Source organism: Mus musculus, chromosome 10 (assembly GCF_000001635.26).
Source record: "Mus musculus strain C57BL/6J chromosome 10, GRCm38.p6 C57BL/6J".
Classification (NCBI taxonomy): Eukaryota; Metazoa; Chordata; class Mammalia; order Rodentia; family Muridae; genus Mus; species Mus musculus.
This window is the reverse complement of record NC_000076.6, coordinates 125,218,801-125,239,039: the sequence shown is the minus strand read 5'-3', so window position 1 is coordinate 125,239,039 and position 20,239 is coordinate 125,218,801. Positions and strand designations below refer to the sequence as shown.

At 37.9% G+C, this 20,239-nt stretch overlaps 1 protein-coding gene across 12 annotated transcripts in view; it reads left to right on the top strand.

Annotated features, from left to right (window-relative positions):
* Slc16a7 (solute carrier family 16 (monocarboxylic acid transporters), member 7) overlaps nt 1-19,770 on the top strand; it is a 170,317-nt gene extending 150,547 nt beyond the window's left edge. For 7 of the 12 annotated variants that reach the window (XM_006513409.4, XM_006513410.4, XM_030244969.1 and 4 more), the window contains 3 exons: nt 5,455-5,598; nt 7,636-8,448; nt 10,751-11,456. In XM_006513409.4, the coding sequence (XP_006513472.1) occupies nt 5,455-5,598; nt 7,636-8,448; nt 10,751-11,028 (1,235 nt within the window). In that variant the 3' untranslated portion in view covers nt 11,029-11,456. Of the gene's footprint in view, nt 1-5,454; nt 5,599-7,635; nt 8,449-10,750 lie in introns of all 12 variants that reach the window. The other 5 variants (NM_001358496.1, NM_011391.2, NM_001358915.1 and 2 more) reach the window with 2 other exon arrangements.
* Nucleotides 19,771-20,239: the final 469 nt, after the last annotated feature.

Here is a 20,239-nt window from a genome sequence, read left to right as displayed (position 1 = left end):
TATCAGAGTAATAGTGGCTTCATAAAATGAGTTGGGTAGAGTACCTTCTACTTCTATTTTGTGGAAGAGTTTGTGCAGAACTGGAATTAGATCTTCTTTGATGGTCTGAGAGAACTCTGCACTAAACCCGTCTGGTCCTGGGCTTTTTTTGGCTGGGAGACTATTAATAACTGCTTCTATTTCTTTAGGTGATATGGGACTGTTTAGAAGGTCAACTTGATCCTGATTCAACTTTGGTACCTGGTATCTGTCTAGAAATTTGTCCATTTCGTCCAGGTTTTCCAGTTTTGTTGAGTATAGCCTTTTGTAGAAGGATCTGATGGTGTTTTGGATTTCTTCAGGATCTGTTGTTATGTCTCCCTTTTCATTTCTGATTTTGTTAATTAGGATGCTTTCCCTGTGCCCTCTAGTGTGTCTGGCTAAGGGTTTATCTATCTTATTGATTTTCTCAAAGAACCAGCTCCTCATTTGGTTGATTCTTTGAATAGTTCTTCTTGTTTCCACTTGGTTGTTTTCACCCCTGAGTTTGATTATTTCCTGCCATCTACTCTTCTTGGGTGAATTTTCTTCCTTTTGTTCTAGAGCTTTTAGGTGTGTTGGCAAGCTGCTAGTATGTGCTCTCTCTAGTTTCTTTTTGGAGGCACTCACCAGAGCTATGAGTTTCCCTCTTAGAAATGCTTTCATTGTGTCCCATGAGTTTGGGTATGTTGTGTCTTCATTTTCATTAAACTCTAAAAAGGCTTTAATTTCTTTCTTTATTCCTTCCTTGACCAAGGTATCATTGAGAAGAGTGTTGTTCAGTTTCCACGTGAATGTTGGCTTTCTATTATTTATGTTGTTATTGAAGATCAGCCTTAGTCCATGGTGATCTGATAAGATGCATGGGACAATTTCAATATTTTTGTATCTGTTGAGGCCTGTTTTGTGACCAATTATATGGTCAATTTTTGAGAAGGTCCCGTGAGATGCTGAGAAGAAGGTATATCCTTTTGTTTTAAGATAAAAGGTTCTGTAGTTATCTGTTAAATCCATTTGTTTCATGTCTTCTGTTACTTTCACTGTGTCCCTGTTTATTTTCTGTTTCCACAATCTGTCGATTGATGAAAGTTTTGTGTTGAAGTCTCCCACTATTATTGTGTGAGGTACAATGTGTGCTTTGAGCTTTACTAAAGTGTCTTTAATGAATGTGGCTGCCCTTGCATTTAATGCATAGATATTCAGAATTGAGAGTTCCTCTTGGAGGATTTTACCTTTGATGAGTATGGTGTGTCCCTCCTTGTCTTTTTTGATAAGTTTGGGTTGGAAGTCGATTTTATTCGATTTTAGAATGGCTACTCCAGCTTCTTTCTTCAGACCATTTGCTTGGAAAATTGTGTTCCAGCCTTTCGCTCTGAGGTAGTGTCTCTTTTTCCCTGGGATGGGTTTCCTGTAAGCAGCAAAATGTTGGGTCCTGCTTGTGTAGCCAGTCTGTTAGTCTGTCTTTTTATTGGGGAGTTGAGTCAATTGATATTAAGAGATATTAAGGAAAAATAATTGATGCTTCCTATTATTTTTGTTGTTAGAGTTGGCATTCTGTTCTTGTGGCTGTCTTCTTTTTGGTTTGTTGAAGGATTACTTTCTTATTCTTTGTAGGGTGTTGTTTCTGTCCTTCTATTGGTTTTTTTCTGTTATTATCCTTTGAAGGGCTGGATTCTTGGAAAGATAATGTGTGAATTTGGTTTTGTTGTGGAATACTTTGGTTTCTCCATTTATGGTAATTGAGAGTTTGGCCGGGTATAGTAGCCTGGGCTGGCATTTGTGTTCTCTTAGTGTCTGTATAACATCTGTCCAGGCTCTTCTGGCTTTCATAGTCTCTGGTGAAAAGTCTGGTGTAATTCTGATAGGCCTGCCTTTATATGTTACTTGACTTTTTCCCTTACTGCTTTTAATATTCTATCTTTTTTTAGTGCATTTGTTATTCTGATTATTATGTGTTGGGAGGAATTTCTTTTCTGGTCCAGTCTATTTGGAGTTCTGTAGGCTTCTTGTATGTTCATGGGCACCTCTTTCTTTAGGTTTGGGAAGTTTTCTTCTATAATTTTGTTGAAGATATTTTCTGGCCCTTTAAGTTGAAAATCTTCATTCTCATCTACTCCTATTATCTATAGGTTTGGTCTTCTCATTGTGTCCTGGATCTTCTGGATGTTTTGAGTTAGGATCTTTTGGCATTTTTTTTTTTTATTGTTTTGCCAATGTTCTCTATGGAATATTCTGCACCTGAGATTCTCTCTTCCATCTCTTGTATTCTGTTGCTGATGCTCGCATCTATGGTTCCAGATTTCTTTCCTAGGTTTTCTATTTCGAGTGTTGCCTCACTTTGGGTTTTCTTTATTGTGTCTACTTCCCTTTTTAGGTCTTGGATGGTTTTATTCAGTTCCATCACCTGTTTGGTCGTGTTTTCCTGCAATTCTTTAAGGGATTTTTGTGCTTCCTCTTTAAGGTCTTCTACCTGATTAGCAGTGTTCTCCTGTATTTCTTTAAGTGAGTTATTAAAGTCCTTCTTGATGTCCTCTACCATCATAATGAGATATGCGTTTAAATCTCGGACTATCTTTTCGGGTGTGTTGGGGTGCCCAGGACTGGGTAGGGTGAGAGTGCTGCGTTCTGATGATGGTGAGTGGTCTTGGTTTCTGTTAGTAAGATTCTTACATTTGCCTTTTGCCTTCTGGTAATCTCTGGAGTTAGTTGTTATAGTTGTCTCTGGTTAGAGCTTGTTCCTCAGGTGATTATGTTAGCCTCTATCTGCAGACCTGGGATACTAGCACTCTCCTGAGTTTCAGTGTTCAGAGTACTCTCTGCAGGCAAGCTCTCCTCTTGCAAGGAAGGTGCCCTGATAACTGGTGTTTGAACCTGCCTCCTGGAAGAAGTTGTGATCCACTTTCAAGAGGTCCTAAGATCCCATGGAGATTCCTGTGGGGACTTTTGGGGTGTCCGCATACTCTGTGCCCAATGAGCCCTGGTGCTGGCGCGGACTGGAAGGGACTTGTGACCCTGATCAGGCAGGGTTTTCTGCTTTTCTAATTAATGCAGTCTCGGGTCCCGCAAGATTGGATTGGAGCAGAAGTTGTGTTTCACTCACCAGAGGTCTTAAGATCCTGTGGAGGGTCCTGTGGGGACCTTGCGGGTGTTCGCAGACTCTGTGCCCAAGGTACCCTGGTGATGGCGTGGACCGGAAAGGCTCTGTTTTCATTTTCATGGTTTGAACAGTTTTATTTCTATCACGTTTTTTATCACATTTTACTATATTTCATTATATTTATTCATTTCCTCTTTAAGGACTTCCACCTATTTGTATTTTCCTGTATTTCATTAAAGGACTTATTAATTTCCTCTTTAAAGGCTTTTATCATCTTTATTAGATTAGTTTGAAGGTCATATTTTGCTATGCAGGTGTATGAGAATATTCAGAGCTTGCTGTATTAGGATAGCTAGATTGTGGTGATAGCATATTGCTTTGACTTTTGTTGATTGTGCTCTTATGCCGACCTTTAGGCTGTCTGGTTCTCCCTAGTGTGTTATACCTGATGGGAGCAGGCATTTGGGGTTGTAGGTAGAGCTGGTAGTCCCTGGTGGTAGCAGGCTTCCAGGGATGTTTGCCAAGCTGGTTGGTCCTGATGACTTCAGGCTTCTGTTTGTCCTGGGTGTAGGCAGTCCTACCAGGATGCAAATAGAGCTCCTTGATGTTCAAAAGCCCCTGCTTGTTCTGGGCAGTAGCCAGTATTCAGAAATGCAGGTAATATTGTAGCCAAGGGAAATAGCGTGCAGAGGGGGCAGGGTGAAGCTTACTGTTTTCTGGGTATTCCCTGAGGGGCTGGCAGGCAAAGAACTGGGTAGGAGTCTCATCATGTGGTCATTGATGGCTCAAGGCATGCAACAATCAGCATCTTAAATGATGGAAGTGTGGGCCTGGTAAATAGTTCAGAGGCAATCCCTAGGAAACCTGATACCCTGTTATGGCTTCTGAGTGCAGCATCAATAACATGCATATATCCATGCATGTGTTGGTCTACACAAGTACATGCATGCATAGACACACACACATTCATGAGCACAGACACATGCAAAACATTCACACACACACACAAACATGCATACACATATGCACATACACACACACGTAACGCACACAACACGTACTACACACAATTTTAAAAATAAAACCTTAAAAATAAGAATCAAATATGATAGTAAAGAATAGTCATATTTAAGGATAACTAACAACTTAAGCTCCAGTTAGTAACTTGTGTGCTTATATATACATTATTTCAGAAATATCGACTAAAGCTTTGTATAATTTCTGGATCTATTAAAACATAATTTACTATCATTCTAAAGATGCTTGAGGCCTATTAACTGTTCCATTAAAATTTTTAAAATACATTTGATTGATATTAGTCTTACACACTATATATGTTAAATGTTCCCAATTTGTTTTCATATGTTTTTATACTATGATTAAAAAATGCAACAGGAACTGGGGCAGTGCACCCAGAAGTTAGGAGTACTTGCTGTTCTTTCAAAGGACCTGAGTTCAGTTCCCAGAACCCACATTTGGCTAGCAATAGGGAATTTGATTGCCTCTCCATCCTGTTTTCACACACACACACACACACACACACACACACACACACACACGATCATACATTATACACACATACACACTCACACTACACACAGAGGGAAACACACATACATACACTCTGACACACACAGACATACTGCACGCACAGACATGCAACATATGCAGACCCACATACACACACTCTACACACACAGACACATATGCAAACACACACAGACACATGGACACACACTACACACCCAGACACACATACAAATTCACACACACAAACAAAACTCACATATTCATACACACTCAACACAAACACACACACACACATGCTCACACAAAAATTAAAATTAATCTTTGAAAGTAAATCAAGGAACTGGAGAGATGGTTCAGCACTGAGTACTCTTCCTGAGGTCCTGAGTTCAATTCCCAGCAACCACATAGTGACTCACAACCATCTGTAATGGGGTGTGATGCCCTCTTCTGGTGTGTCTGAAGACAGCGACAGTGTACTCACATATATAAAATAAATCTTAAAAAAAAAAAAAGTAAATCAAATAACTCCCCAGCTGGAAGTGGCAATTCTTTTTTCTAGTTCCATATAATCAGGCCTTTGAGATAGGAAGGTCACCCTAGTCCTGGACTCCCTTCTCCCATCTCAGAAAAGCAATTCAAAAAACAGTTAAAAACAAACCAGCTGATGAGATGTATGTTGACATATTACATGTGCACTGATCTCTTTTGATCACTGAACTCTACTCTCTCACCTCTCAGAACAAAGAAGTATTAAGGATAAATCTATGATCCCTTCAACTAATAATTTTTTAATCATTTGTCTACCTCAGGTCCCATCAGTAGTGTGTTGGTGAATAACTATGGCAGCCGGCCTGTGGTGATAGTGGGAGGACTATTATGCTGCATTGGAATGATCTTGGCTTCTTACAGCAACAGCGTGATAGAGCTTTATCTCACCGTTGGCTTCATTGGAGGTAATCCAGGTTCTGCTTTCATCTGAACTGTATGAAAAGCATGAGCAAGAAACAATTCTCAATGTTTTGTTTGAATTTATTTTTAAAAGTAAGTCTATTCTGAGGTATTTTTCTCTGATACATTAAAATACTAGCTGGAGTAGGGATAAATGATTTTAAAAGTTACCATACAGTTTTGCATGTGTCATCCTGCAGGTGTGGAAATGTAGACAATTCTGGTTGGTTTGATGTTTTACTCTTGAGTGAGTTGAGGTGGAGGAGATTCCCACACAGGTGAGAGTAAGCACAGCGGGCTTTGATGAACTGAAAGACAGTCTATGGTTTTAGAGCTTTATTTTAGAAAGGCTGGGAGAGAGGAGAGAAGGTAAGAGAAAGAGAGAGAGAGGGAGAGAGAGAGAGAGAGAGAGAGAGAGAGTAAAAGAGAGAGTGAGAGGAGAGCAAGAGGAGAGTGAGAGGAGAGAGGAGCAGAGAGAAGAGTAAGGTGAGTAAGAGCCAAGCAGCCCCTCTTATGGTAGGCTGTTATCTTTACTGTTGCTAGGTAACTGGGAGGTGTCTAGCCTGAAGGTCAGAATCTTGGGACATTGTCTATGTGACTAAAAGCCATACTTCTCCTTTGGGGGGTGTGGGGGGTTTGGGGGATCTTAACTTTGACAGGAACCTTGAGTCCAGGAGATATGAGGGAACTCCTTCTGTCCCATGTAGGTGAATTATCACCACCCGGTCCCGGGGTTCACCTCTTAACTAGACTGGAGACCAGACTGTCTGTGTATACTTCTGGATAATAAAGGCTAAATTAACATTTTCTCTTTAGTTTTAAACTGAGATCAGTCTAGATTTAAACTCATAAGCTATTTGCTGAAGAAAAAATTAGGCTTTAGAGGCTAATGAATAGTAGTCATTACAATAATTGCTATATTTATTATAATATTATATATATGTTTTTATATATTATTATGTATTATATAGTATATAATATTGTAAAACCAGCATAGGTGAAATTGAAGTAAGAAATTGTGAGTCCAATGTTAATTTGGATTGCACAGTGAGTTCAAGACCCAACTGAACTACATACTAAGAGCAACAAAAGTAAAGAACTACAATAATAGTGATGAACACTCTTTGCATTTGTCACCTCTCCATGTGACTCTGGCATTTCATATGATATTTTTGATACTTTAAATGTCAAACCTAAGCATTCCATATCAAAGCCAAGCACTGTTGTGGGGAGACTGCCCATATTCCATGTATACAGACATCCTGACTCTCTTGTTTCTTACTAGAGAAGAAAAAGAAGGTGAGATAAAGACACCATTGTTTTGGTAGGATCCTATCTGGGTGATCTGCAAGAACCCACACTAAGAATCTCAGCATGTGAACTCGGCCCCAAAGAGTCAACTAAAGCTTCCTAAAAATATATGCCAGATTCATAAAAGGAGATCATTGTTAGTTAACCCATGTGTAGCTCTCTTGATATCAAATTGAGAATGTGATGGATATGTAATGAAATAATGGCATAAACTTATTTCTCTATTTTATTATTGCATGGTACTGAAGACAATATCTGTGAGGAAGTAGAACTGTTCAAAATTGTGACTCTTTTGTGAATAATTCATGTTACTGGAATAGCAGAGCACCACCATTTTTCAATCTCTCAAATCTGCTTCATTTATTTGTGCATAAGTATATATGAAAAGGAAGGAATCAATTTATCTGTGAGATTATACAATTCTGATTAAGAACTCATAATTTATTCCTTGTCATAGCCTATTCTGTGGTGTCTCATTCATACCCCAGTAGCCCCTTTTTTCTCTTCCTGAAAACAAAGGACTCTGAAACATTCTTACTATGTTTAGTTATGAAAACCAATTTAGTTTGTTTTTGTATAGTTACATTTCTGTTTATAACCCTCAAAGATCACAATGTCCTGTTTAATGTCTGTCTTATCATCTATAGTGGACATTTTGAGGAATTTCACTGGTGAGTAACATGATATTGTTTTCTTTCTCTCTTTGCCTTGTTTTTCCTTTTCTGTTTTAGGTTTAGGATTAGCATTCAACCTGCAACCAGCCTTAACAATAATTGGAAAATACTTCTATAGAAGACGACCACTTGCAAATGGCTGCGCCATGGCTGGAAGTCCTGTTTTCTTAAGCACACTGGCTCCTTTCAATCAGTACCTATTTAACAACTATGGCTGGAAGGGGAGTTTTTTGATTTTGGGAGGTATATTTTTGCACTCCTGTGTGGCTGGGTGCCTCATGAGACCTGTTGGGCCAAGTCCAAATACTAAGAAGTCTAAAAGTAAGGTTGGCTCAAGACATGATTCAACTCTGAAGAAAGCCAGTAAGGTATCAACAGCACAAAAGGTTAATAGGTTTTTAGATTTCAGCCTTTTTATGCATAGAGGATTTTTGATCTACCTATCTGGAAACGTCATATTGTTTTTAGGGATTTTTGCCCCTATTATATTCTTGGCTCAGTACGCTAAACACATAGGAGTGGATGACTATAACTCAGCTTTTTTACTGTCTGTGATGGCTTTTATTGATATGTTTGCTCGGCCTTCTGTAGGATTAATAGCCAACACTAGCTTAATCCGTCCACGAATCCAGTACCTCTTCAGCTCTGCAATCATCTTTACTGGCATATGCCATCTCTTATGCCCCCTAGCAACTACCTACTCAGCTTTGGTGGTCTACGTTGTATTTTTTGGATTGGGATTTGGAAGTATTAGCAGTCTCCTCTTTGAATGCCTTATGGACATTGTTGGAGCTACCAGGTTCTCCAGTGCTGTGGGACTCACAACAATCGTGGAGTGTTGTCCAGTTCTTTTCGGCCCTCCTCTGGCTGGTAAGAATATTTCTCATCAAGGATAGCAGGATAATAACATAAATGTTTATGAACAAGTACTTTTTAGTGTGCTTTATTAGATGATTAATCTGTGAATAACATTAGTTGCCTAAAAGACTAGAGAAGTTTTACACCTGAATGTTTCATAATTGGTTGATTTAACCCAAAATTTAAGATCTTGGGCTTACAAAGTTATGAGCTAAAGTCAATATCATTGATTTAGTAGGAGAGTACATTATAGTTCATGTTTTTGAGTAAGTAATTTCTGCTCCATATTTACAAATGACTAAGTTGAGATGTACTTTCAGGATCTGCAGTGGTCTCAGAGATGGCCATGGAAGCATCGACTTTAAACTTCCTTCTGAGAAAAGCAAGTGCATGTAGAGACCACCAAAACAAAATGTTGAGAAATTGGCCTTTAAAAAAATTTTTTAAAAGAAAGACACAAGGGGGTTAGAGGAACAAGAAAAAAAAAAAAAAAAGAAAGAAGAGAATAAAAAGCCAGTGGGAGAAAAAAAATGGTTACAATAGACATTATAGAGCCACTGGGTTTTGTTGGCTTGCCTGTGGATCGTTTCATGACTTCCTTTTGAAGTACATTGAGACGACTCTCGGAAGAAAACTCTAGTAGGCAGTTCTACTATTTAAGTTTACAATATAAAGGTAAATAGAAAGTGCTTTCCCTGATGGACTTATGTTAAAGCCTTCTTTAGTGTTAGATTGTGGTGTTACTGGTTAATCGGGGTGGCATCATATCCAGCAATGCCTCTGTGGGTATCATGAACACTGAGCTCATTTATTTAGGTTCTCGGTCTGCCCTATCTTGTTCAGGACCCTGCTAGTGTAAATTTTTCCACCATGTATGTGTGACGCTTATGAAAACAAGTTCACCAAACCCTGACTGGTGTGTAACAATTGTTCCTAATTAACCAGAGAAATTCTCTAAAGCGAGAATATTTCAAAGAGCTCAATTAGTACTAACTGTATTACCATCAAAACATTAGGAAATCTGACGAAGCAGATGCACTTGAAAGTCTACATCACAATTAGTTGGGATATAAGTTATAACAGTACTAGACATTAAAGCTTGCCCATCCTTAGGAATTATTAAGAATTTAATATTTGCATTACAAAGAAGGAAAAAAACTAAGCATAAGCTGAATAAAAAAAGTGTGACCTTCAGCCTCAGTGGCACCAGGCAAGATTTAGTCAAATGAAACAGATAGATTCTTCCAGGCTAGTTTGTGATTCCATAAAACCAAGAAGGTTTTAACCTCCAAAGTGGTACAACACCTATGGACAAGGTTCTGTTAAAATGTCCTGCAAACTGGTTGAGAATATGAGCTATGTTTGACCTCATTTAAAAGTCCCCAATCTGGAGACTGGAGAGATGGCCCAACAGTTCAGAGTACTTACTTCTGTTCCAGGGGATAAGAATTCAGTTCCTAGTACTGCCATTAGGGAGCTCATGAAGGTTTGGAACTCCAGCTCCACTGCCCACCTCAGGTCTCAAAGGACACATGCAAATATATGTGCATACGCAGACACACACACACACACACACACACACACACACACACACACACAAATAAAATAGATCTTTTAAAAATTAGAAAGCAACCAGGCCTTATTTTGGTAAAATTAATTTTAAAAAGCAAGGCAATCCATAGTTCACAGAGCACTGGCTATTTAATCTCATTCAGATCACTTCATAGTCACAATAAGAGAGAATAATAGCACAGATAAGAATAGCCCAGATAAAAGCTCAGCCTGTGAGGAGCGTAGTGAAATATGAAATCCTAATGGGTCTTTGCAAAGTAAGGGCAGGGCTGGGAAGAGCGGGGAGAGTGGGGCTGTGACTCGGATCTAGTACAAATTAAAAACAACACAAAACAACACAACACAAAACAAAACAAAACAAAACAAAACAAAACAAAACAAAACAAAGCCCACAAATGACGGAAAGGAAGTGGAGACAGCAGTAAGCAGGGAAACGGAAGTGAGACCGCTGAGCCTCCTGTAAGTCGGACAGCTCCAGCAATGAAGCTTAGGTAGGACTGGAACTGGTCCGGCCAAAAAAAAAAAAAAAAAAGTTCTAAAGAGACACTCATGTCTCTTGGCCTGACTATCAGGCAATTGAAACACTGGACCCCAAGGCAATGGGAAGTTTCCCAGGAGCTTCCTGCTGGAGGGGGGCGGGGCGAGAGAACCAGCCAGAGGGGATCTTCCCGCAGCCTAACCCTCCGCGAGACCACCTCATCACCTTATCATGCCTTCTTAAAGGGTGTTCTTTGTTTCACAGGTAAATTGCTTGATATAACTGGAGAATATAAATACCTGTACATAGCCAGCGGAACAGTCGTGTTAGTATCAGGTACTTACCTCCTGATTGGCAATGCTATAAACTATAGACTTCTCGACAAGGAAAGGAAGAGAGAGAAGGCAAAGAAGAAGAAGTCAGCTTCACACGCGTCCAGAGAAATGGAGGCCCTGAACAGATCTAAACAGGACGAAGTTACTGTCAAAGCTTCAAACGCACACAATCCTCCCTCAGACAGGGACAAAGAGAGTAATATTTAACAAGTCTCATCGCCGAATCAGTGTTCATGAATTTAATCATGAGTTTCTTTGTGTGTGTGTGTGTGTTTTTTTCCAAAGAATTGCAAAGGATTTTAGCTGCAACAAAAACATCGCAAACAGTAACAAAACTGGCATCTTCCTCAATGCCATAGTATAAATTCATGCTTTAACATTTGTTGGGATGGTCAACTCTTGAGATGGTGCACGTAGAAAACCCACGCACTTGCTCATCTGCGCACCTGAGTTGTGATGAAAACAACTAATTTTTTAAATCTTCCACCGATTTTTACTTTTAGCTGCAGAATTAGATCTGCATTCCAGACCTTGGCTCACCTAAGCACAATTCAACATTAATTTCACAAAATGACTCTCTTGAAGGTTCATTTTTTTTTCATTTGATATTAAGTCATGAAGTGAATTGAGGACAATCATTTTTTTCTTTTCAACACACAAAGAATTACACATGTATCTACGAAAACACTGAGTATCGGGAGATCATAAAGAAATAAATGGATTTGAAAAAATTATTATCATAGTCATTCTTAAGTCAAAGGAAAACTCTGGGAAGCAGGAATATGTTATATTTGCGTACAGTTTTGCAGTGTGGATTAAAATTAACTGTACGGTGGAAAAAAAATCAGTGTTATTAGCTCAAAGAAGGCTAAAGGGAAAAAAATCTACATGGATAAGTTTGGTTAAAAACAAAACAGAACTAGTTTTTCACCATCAATCTGCCATACTTGTGCCAGTTTAATCTGCACACCTGTCTACACAGTTTCTTTGAGAGGTCACAATTAGGGCTGGGTGCTAGACAATAGAACCCCTCCATTAATTTCCAGAATTCATATCTAACACATAACTTGATTTAAAATGCAGAGACACTGAAAAATCGGATGAATCCATGCTTTAGAAGCCTGCTAAGCAATGATGTACATCTTTCGATGACTTTTTAAAATGGGGGCTTAATGCAGATTTAATGGGGTGCTGAACTATCCAAGCCAAATAAATGAGAAGAGCTGACATATTCAAGTAGACTAGATTCTGTTTTTCCCTCCAGCACAAAGTAGTGACATAAGCTTGATCTCATGAGTAATTCATAGGTGTGGAACTGACAAGACCAGGGGTCATTCCTGAGCCCTGCTAACAGGGACTTATAATTTATAATTCTTTACTACAATAAGCAAAAGCAAAAACCAAACCCAGACCTTGAATTCCATCCCAGAAGACATCTCTTGTTATACAAGGAGGGGAAACACTTGAAAATTCCGCCCTCTACTGATTGGACTACCCACGACTGAGAATAGAACAGAAAAGCTGGAGTGTGTCCCCAGGACACTTCTGGCAACATAAGCTGTGGGGACTGACAGACATGTAGTTTATAACACAGTAGCAACATGGCAGAGAATTGTTGTTCAGGGTACTTTAGGAGTTTGCTCATTTTCCAAACCTAAAGTGTCTAGAAATCAATCTCATTCTTACAACACTCTTTGAGAGGTCTGTGACCTCCTATTGTGTACATAACAGCTAAAACTAAATATTATATGTCTCATGTCTTGTTTTATTTTCTGATAAATAGGGAGAATTTTGTGCTTTATTATTGAAGTCACTTTTACAATGTCTCTTCTTCTTCTTCTTCTTCTTCTTCTTCTTCTTCTTTTTCTTCTTCTTCCTCTCCTCCTCCTCCTCCTTCTTCTTTTCCTTCTTCTTCTTCTCCTCCTCCTCCTCCTCTTCCCTCCTTCTCCTTTCCTTTCAATAGAAGTGGGTGCTATTCTTATTTCTTAGGATCTATTTAGACACCACATTTTCAGGGTATTGTTAAAGTTTTGATTTGCCCATAACAATTATACACTACTTCATACAGGTGATTTTATAGGTTCATATTTAGGGAGCAAAGTAAGATTTGGATTTTCTTCATTTTTCAATTTTTCAATTTTCAATTGCTTTCTTGAATATGAAGTTTCTAATTTTCAGCTATTCAATAAAAACAAGATGTGCCAATATTGTAGAGAAATTAAGCAGGGCAATATGTGGCTCGATATGAATTTAAAGAAAAGTTAGCCCCACCCAGTCTTTTTTTTTTTTATAGTCCTGGCTGTCCTGGAACTCACTTTGTAGACTAGGCTGGCCTCAAACTCAGAAATCTGCCTGCCTTTGCCTCCAGAATGCTGGGACTAAAGGCATGCGATGCCACCACGCCCGGCTTCTGAATTACCTTCTTTATATGATTCCTACCTTCGTGTTCACTCCTGTGTGTCCAAAGAAGTCATCCTAGTCAACCATAAATGCTTCTGATAAGAATTTCTTGCACTCTTTGAAAATACCTTTAGAAACTAATATAGCTATCAGACAACAGGAGGAGAGAGGCAGAAAGGCAGTAAGCTTGGGAACTGTAGTCGAAGTCCCTGTGGACCACCACCAGTGTGAGGAGATGCTGTCAGTAGACTCCAGCGCCTGCCTTTCTCCCTGGGAAGTGATGTCACATGCTGATGCATCAAATCAAAACCAAAATGTACTCCTCTCCTTGCTTTTCAGTCATCTTGATTTGCTTAATTTGTCTTGGTCATTGCATTGATATTTTTTAAGAGGGTGGAAAGATTGTAAAGCACACAATCTGTTGTGTAGAGTCATGCTACAAACATGACATGATAAGTGTGTACATCTGTAATGAATAGGTCCTAGGTTAAGCCGTGTCTCACTCGAATCAGCAACAAAACCATAATAGAAAAGAATCCATTTGTTTGCTTGTATTTGTCCACTGCACCTGTTGAAATATTTGCTGCTTTAATGAAGCCTTTCAAAGACCGAGGAAAGACTACTGACCTAACGTGTGTGTCCCTAATTACCCAAGTAGAGGGGAAAAAAAAACCAAACCTGGTTTGCAACTTTAATACTGAATACCTCCCTGCCACCAAGGAACAACAGATTTTAGATGTTTAAGATAAGAAACTAGCTTGGTACCATTAAAATGCCCACTATGTCCTACTGATCACTTCAAAGTTAAAGGAACTAGAGTACTCACAAGTTACAATCAGTAGCTAGCTTACATATTTTGTCATTTGTTGTTAAACATCCCATATTTTTTGCTATTTAACTATTATCACCCATAGACAGATAAATGGGTATGAACTTGTCTTGGCCTAGTCATTTCAGCTTCTTTTTGAAGAGGCAATGGGCTAGATAGTAACAGTAAAGATATGATGTTTTTAGTGTAAATTCACATGGCTCACAGACTTCCCCTTTCTGTTCTGTTCCAACCATCTTCCCTCACAGGGTCACATGCTCCACCCAGACAGCAGGAAATAAGTAAAACAGTTCAATTTGGTAAATTCAAAAGTATGCTGTAAAGACGTAGCCTCTCAACTCGCTGCCTCTATCCCTACAACCTGACAATACGAAAAATTAGAAATGTAATGGTAGATGTTCTAAGTAGTTGAAATTACATTTATCCAAAGAATGTTTTATAAAGAAAAACTCATACATAATTTCTAACCTTTAATAAAATAAAATAGCCAAAAGTTTGGCTCAATTTACTGGGAGAATGCAAATTAGAGTAGGGGCTAAGAGGTCTGTGGCATGCATTTTGCCTACGTAATGACTTTTAATATTTAAAACAAAGCCATACTAGAAGTAATTAACTTGATGCAAGAGAATCTCTCTCTCTCTCTCTCTCTCTCTCTCTCTCTCTCTCTCTCTCTCTCACACACACACACACACAGAGAGAGAGAGAGGAGGAGGAGAGAGGAAAGACTATGCGTGCAGGCTCAGGAAATTGATGTTAAAAGTATATTAAAATATGTTGTCAAACCCAACTTTAATCTTTGGTTTATCACAAAACAGGAAGAGTCCCTAGGGTGTTCCCTCAGCTACCAAATAGAAATGACAGTATCATAAGCAAGTAGAAAGACAGATATAAAAGTGTAGACTTCATGTTGGAATTTAGACCTAACTTCAACCTGTAGAATGATTTATTATATGTCCATTAGCAACTGTAAGCAAAACATAATATCAAATTGCCTGCTTCTCTTATTAGTTCAAATTGTCTCAAACATAATTATATATTAAAGTGCTTTCATAAAATGACTCCTATGTCATATGTTTTCCCTAAAGTTGGGACAGAAGAAACCATTTTTTTTTATTACACATAAACTGTTTCTATTCAAAACATGATTTGGATTTTAGTGATTATCCATTTATAGGATTGCTCCAGAAACCAAGAAATGTTTATTAAATAATTCAGTTCATTGGGACAGTACATATTTATGTTCATTATTTGAAAATAACAACACACCCTATATAGGGACTTTTCTGTTTCCTCTGAGCATGTTCCTTGTTCCGTGGAGAGCAAAGCTATACCTGCTTCTGTTTTCTCCTGCTAGACTTTTTGCTTGAGATTCATCTCAACAGTTTTCCGCATGATGTCTTCTGTGATGCAGGTACCCTTATTCATTTGTGATTTTCAAGAATAGCACATATTGCCTCAGGTCAGAACTTCACATCCTCACATATAGAAAAGACCCTTCTGATTCTAGGCCTGAGAGTTTTGAGAACAGAAACGTATTTGCAGTCTTGAAGACTTCTTTCAAATACAGATTTTTTTTCCCCCATATGCACGATAAATACATCATTGACTCCGATTTGACCATCTAGAAAAGTGAATTTGTCCTTGATACTTACCATCTGGAATTTCTCCAAGTTCCTGAAAGTGCCTCAGGTCCTCAAGAATTAGAGTTAACAGCAGCCTACCATGGTGGTGTCAATATAACGGAGCCACAGATGCAGATCTACCGCCACCATTACAAATGCCACTCTGATTTTTTTAAAGTGTTCACAATCCTATCATTTTTACAGATTTGACTCCTGTGAGTCCGTATGCTTCTGCATACTTGAGAGCACATGTAAAAAGCTAAGAGACACATCAGAAATGCTCATGTAATAAAAAACACAAGTTGTTTCTGTTAACACACTTAAATGAACAATGCAGTGACGCCATCATTTTTTGCCATGCAAACTTTAGTCTTTGAGTGCTCATATCCAATAAAACTTGCATCTTCACACAGTATTATCAGACTAGGAGTTCACATCTTGCTTTCTTTGACACACTGATGGGCAGCGTATGCAAAGGTTGTGATAGTATTGTGAATGGCATTTTCTAATGTCTCTACATTGAGCAAAATTAACATCGGCATTGAGCAGAATCAGTCCCCACGGCTTCACCATCCTTCCGACCCTTCTTGCCATTTTATTTCACATTTTGAATGTCCTTTTCCTGTAATGGTTAGGTAGGCATTAAGTCTTTAAGATTTTTGTCCCCTCTTTCTGGTCCTTCTGCACATAGAACACATCCTCAGTGATGCCACCTTAATAACATCTTCATTGTCTGCATGCTCTTTTGTAGTCTGGTCAATAAGGTGATACTTGTCAATAAGGTGAGCAACATTCAGCAGGAACACAGAAACCCAGTATATTATCAAATTATTAACATCACAGTGACTAATTTTTCTTTACAAGATAAAACAGGCCTTACATTTATATTTCATATAATGACAATTTTATTAGACCTACTTTGTATACAACACACTCACTATAGCAACCACAGGTTTCTATGGGCCGTCCTTCTACCGGCCACATTGTATTGAATTACATCTGAGTAATCCTGGACTTCATGAGATAGGACCAGCCAATTATTATGCTGGTTTTAGATCACTGGATATAATACAAATATAATATATCTTGATTTGTAGCATAATTTTGTTTGGCATATACAAATCCCGAAAGTTATGTTTTATTCTATGCTATCTTTTGTTGGTTGCCCACATTTTGAAGTAGTATATTAGAGCAGAGTAGAACCTTTGTTTAAGTGTAGCCCTGTGCTCTGACTGAGTGCAAGATTAAAGATAGAACCCATCTTTTCACTAACATTTCTTTTAGTTCTATACATTTATAAGCCCTGCTGTCAATAATGATGACTGTATAGAATGAATAAAATATTTCCTAAAACACACTTAATCATCTTCATATTCAATATAAGTGTATTTCTTAATCCTACTTTGCAGTGTCAAGTTTTTAAGCTCAATTTGAAAAATATTTACTCATTGCTGCAGTACAGAATTCTAGGTAAGGCACAGACAGTAATATGCTATTGAACTTTTCACAGTCTATGATATTATGGTAATATCAAAGAGTAACATGATATTGGTATCCCTACCAGTATTGCCTTTTTTGCCTATATCTAGACCTTATTTTTAAGAACTTCACTCAGACAGTGCTCTAAGAATCTGAAAATATATTAAGGAAAGCACTAGAATGAATTCTATCAGGTAAAACTAGATACTTATCAGGCATCTGACAACAATGTAACCAAAGCTTTAATGTCAGAGAATACCATTTACATCTACTGTGCCTGCATAAATATTGTTTCTACAATTAGAAACAACAAAAAACACCAAGAATCATTCATAGTGAAATAAATCTCCGGAAGAAGAGTTGTAACTGTTCTGAGGTTTTGTGGTTTTTTTGTTGTTTTGTTTTTGTTTTTTTGTTTGTTTTGTTTTGTTTTGGCAAATTGCAAGAAATGGTATTCTGCCTAAACAAGTGTTTGCTATAGTCACTAGGGCCATTTACTATAGGATCCATTGTAATGAGAATGTTCATAAACTGACATGGCCCAAGAGAATCTTGTGTGCACACAGAAGACCTTCTCCAGGCAGATGCATGCTGGTTATATTCAACCAGACTGATGCCATGTAACCAACTGACACTGTCATTTTGACAGTGGACAGCTTCAGTACCTGTGACATTATTTTTCTTCATAATGATAAAATTTAATATCATCCTTTAATCATACAATAATTTCTATGCTGGAGGTGAAATAGAAGGGTCTTTCCAAATATTAAGCAATTGATTTGAAACTTTTTAAAAGTTAATGAAATATTTTCTGGAATGAAAATCTCTCCATTTGTGAAGGAAATTTTGAAAAAAATTAGAACTTACATGTTTTCAATAGTATTTTCTTATCATAGCTTTAAATTGGAACTAAGATTGTTGGGGAAAGTTCTATATCATATCACATTAATAATAAGACAAATTTAAGATCTACTTTACTATAATGAAAGAGTTCCTGAGGGGAATGGGTTGCAGAGTGAAACTGTATATTTATTTTAATTATAAACCATGCCTTAAGCTTTGCTTCTAAGATTTCAAAGTGAAACATACTGTGTTTTGCTCTCTATGTATTTTGATGACCACTGAGCAAACCACCACACGGTCACATAAATATGGGTATTCCCTGAAATAAGGTTAAGATAGCCTTGGTTATCACAGTTGGCTGTTCTATGATATAAGCCATGGCTGTACCGGCCTCTTCTTGTGAAAAGTAAAGTATAAAATATCCAGTGTGAATGCCTGCAGACATTTAGAAATGTAAGATGATAGAGTGCTCTTTGTCTTCCCACAAGTGACTGTAAGTTCATCTTGATGTACATTTCTGGAATGTTTTGTATATATAGCAATTCCTAATTTAGAACATAAGACTTGTATAGAAGTGACTATACCAACCCCCCAAATGAAGATAAATGGTGTTTTCATAGAGATGCATATTTTATTTTTACTAAATGTTATGTAGATTTATTTAAATCCAAAGTGAATTGTTTTGGTAATGAGCTCCTTTTAAGGGAAATGTCCTGGGTTACTGAAGCACTCAGGTCCTTTCCTGCTGTGGTGTCATCGGGCATAATGCTTCAGAGAAGGACCTACTAGAGTTGCTATATTTTGCTGCTTAACAAATTTGAAAGCAAATGTCCAATTCCTCTGTGAGAATATGTGTTAGACCTGTTGTTTCAATTATATTTTCCAAGGTTTGTTCTTTTCTACTGTGTGGACAAGGGTGTTTCTAGATTAGCGACATTTATGCACCCTAGGGCATAGAGTCATTCGTCGTGGAAATGAATGAATGAAACAGATAGTTGAGAGTCCCACAGTTTCCTCTGATGTGGCCTGAGGCATAGGAGGGGAATTCTCTAACAAGTTCCAAAGAGTAAAATGGAAAGGCCTTGGAGTCTTTCCCTTACTGTCAATTGATATTCTGTCTTAAAGAAGCCATTTTAGTTATTTTCTTCAGGCAAACATTCTATGCAAATGTTGAGACGTACAGCATGTTAACTTTATGGTACTTATCAATTAGTTTTATTTTCTTTATAAAGTCAGAAATGCTCTGCTTAGACTTCCTGAAAATACAATCATTGTAATTACTAAAGGTGCTACTTATTTTCCAACATTGACCTTGATCACGAGGGCTCCTGTCTGCTGAATTTTATGAGGATTTTTTTTTTTAGGGGTGGGGAACAGTGCAATAAAATTAGATTATCTTTTTTTTTTGTCTTAATTATACAACTTGAAAAAATCTGTAACTATTTGTACTCTATTGTTACTGTATTTTAATAATTACCACTCATGAATTTAATTGCAGGTCTGTGCTATTTGTTAAAAGGTACATGTGTATATATTTCTATAGTATGTAAGAAAAGCCTGTATTGTTTTTATTCAAGTAAAATTTTTGTTGATGTTGAGTTTTTGAAATGAGAGCTGTAACTTTTTCTTAACCATTAAATGCTGTGCTATTCTGTGCTGATCAAAACACGATGTCCAACTCCAGCCCACATGTAAGGACGCTTCTTTGCCTGGATGTATATAACTGATTAATAAAAATGGAAAGAGTAATGTCAACATGAAAGATATATACAACAACCCCTAATGGATGAAAAGAATGTGTGCACTTTTTTTTTTTTTCACTGACTTGCTTGAATGGGCTCACAGTGACTGAACATAAATGTTTCAAAAGAATATTATTGCCTGAGTCACAGAGGCTCTTTCCCTCAAACTTGATTTAAATGATATTTTTTATCACTTTAGAATTGATGTGTTTATAAAAAGATAAAGAGGTAGGGGTTATATTCCTTGGGGATGTAGTCAGGTATGGGGAAAGGGGATGTCTCAGCAGGTCCATGCCAAGGCATCCTTTCCCCATAAGGGACCAGCCACATGGCAGTCAGTATAGTATAGAATAGAGTTTATTCAGGGTATGGGGAAGGGAGTTAAGAGAGTAGTGGAGTCAGAGAAAGGCAGAAAAGGGGAAGAGGAGGGGAGGGGAGGGGAGGGGAGGGGAGGGGAGGGAAGGGGAGGGGAAAGAGACGTAGTGGCCAGTGCCATGGTCATG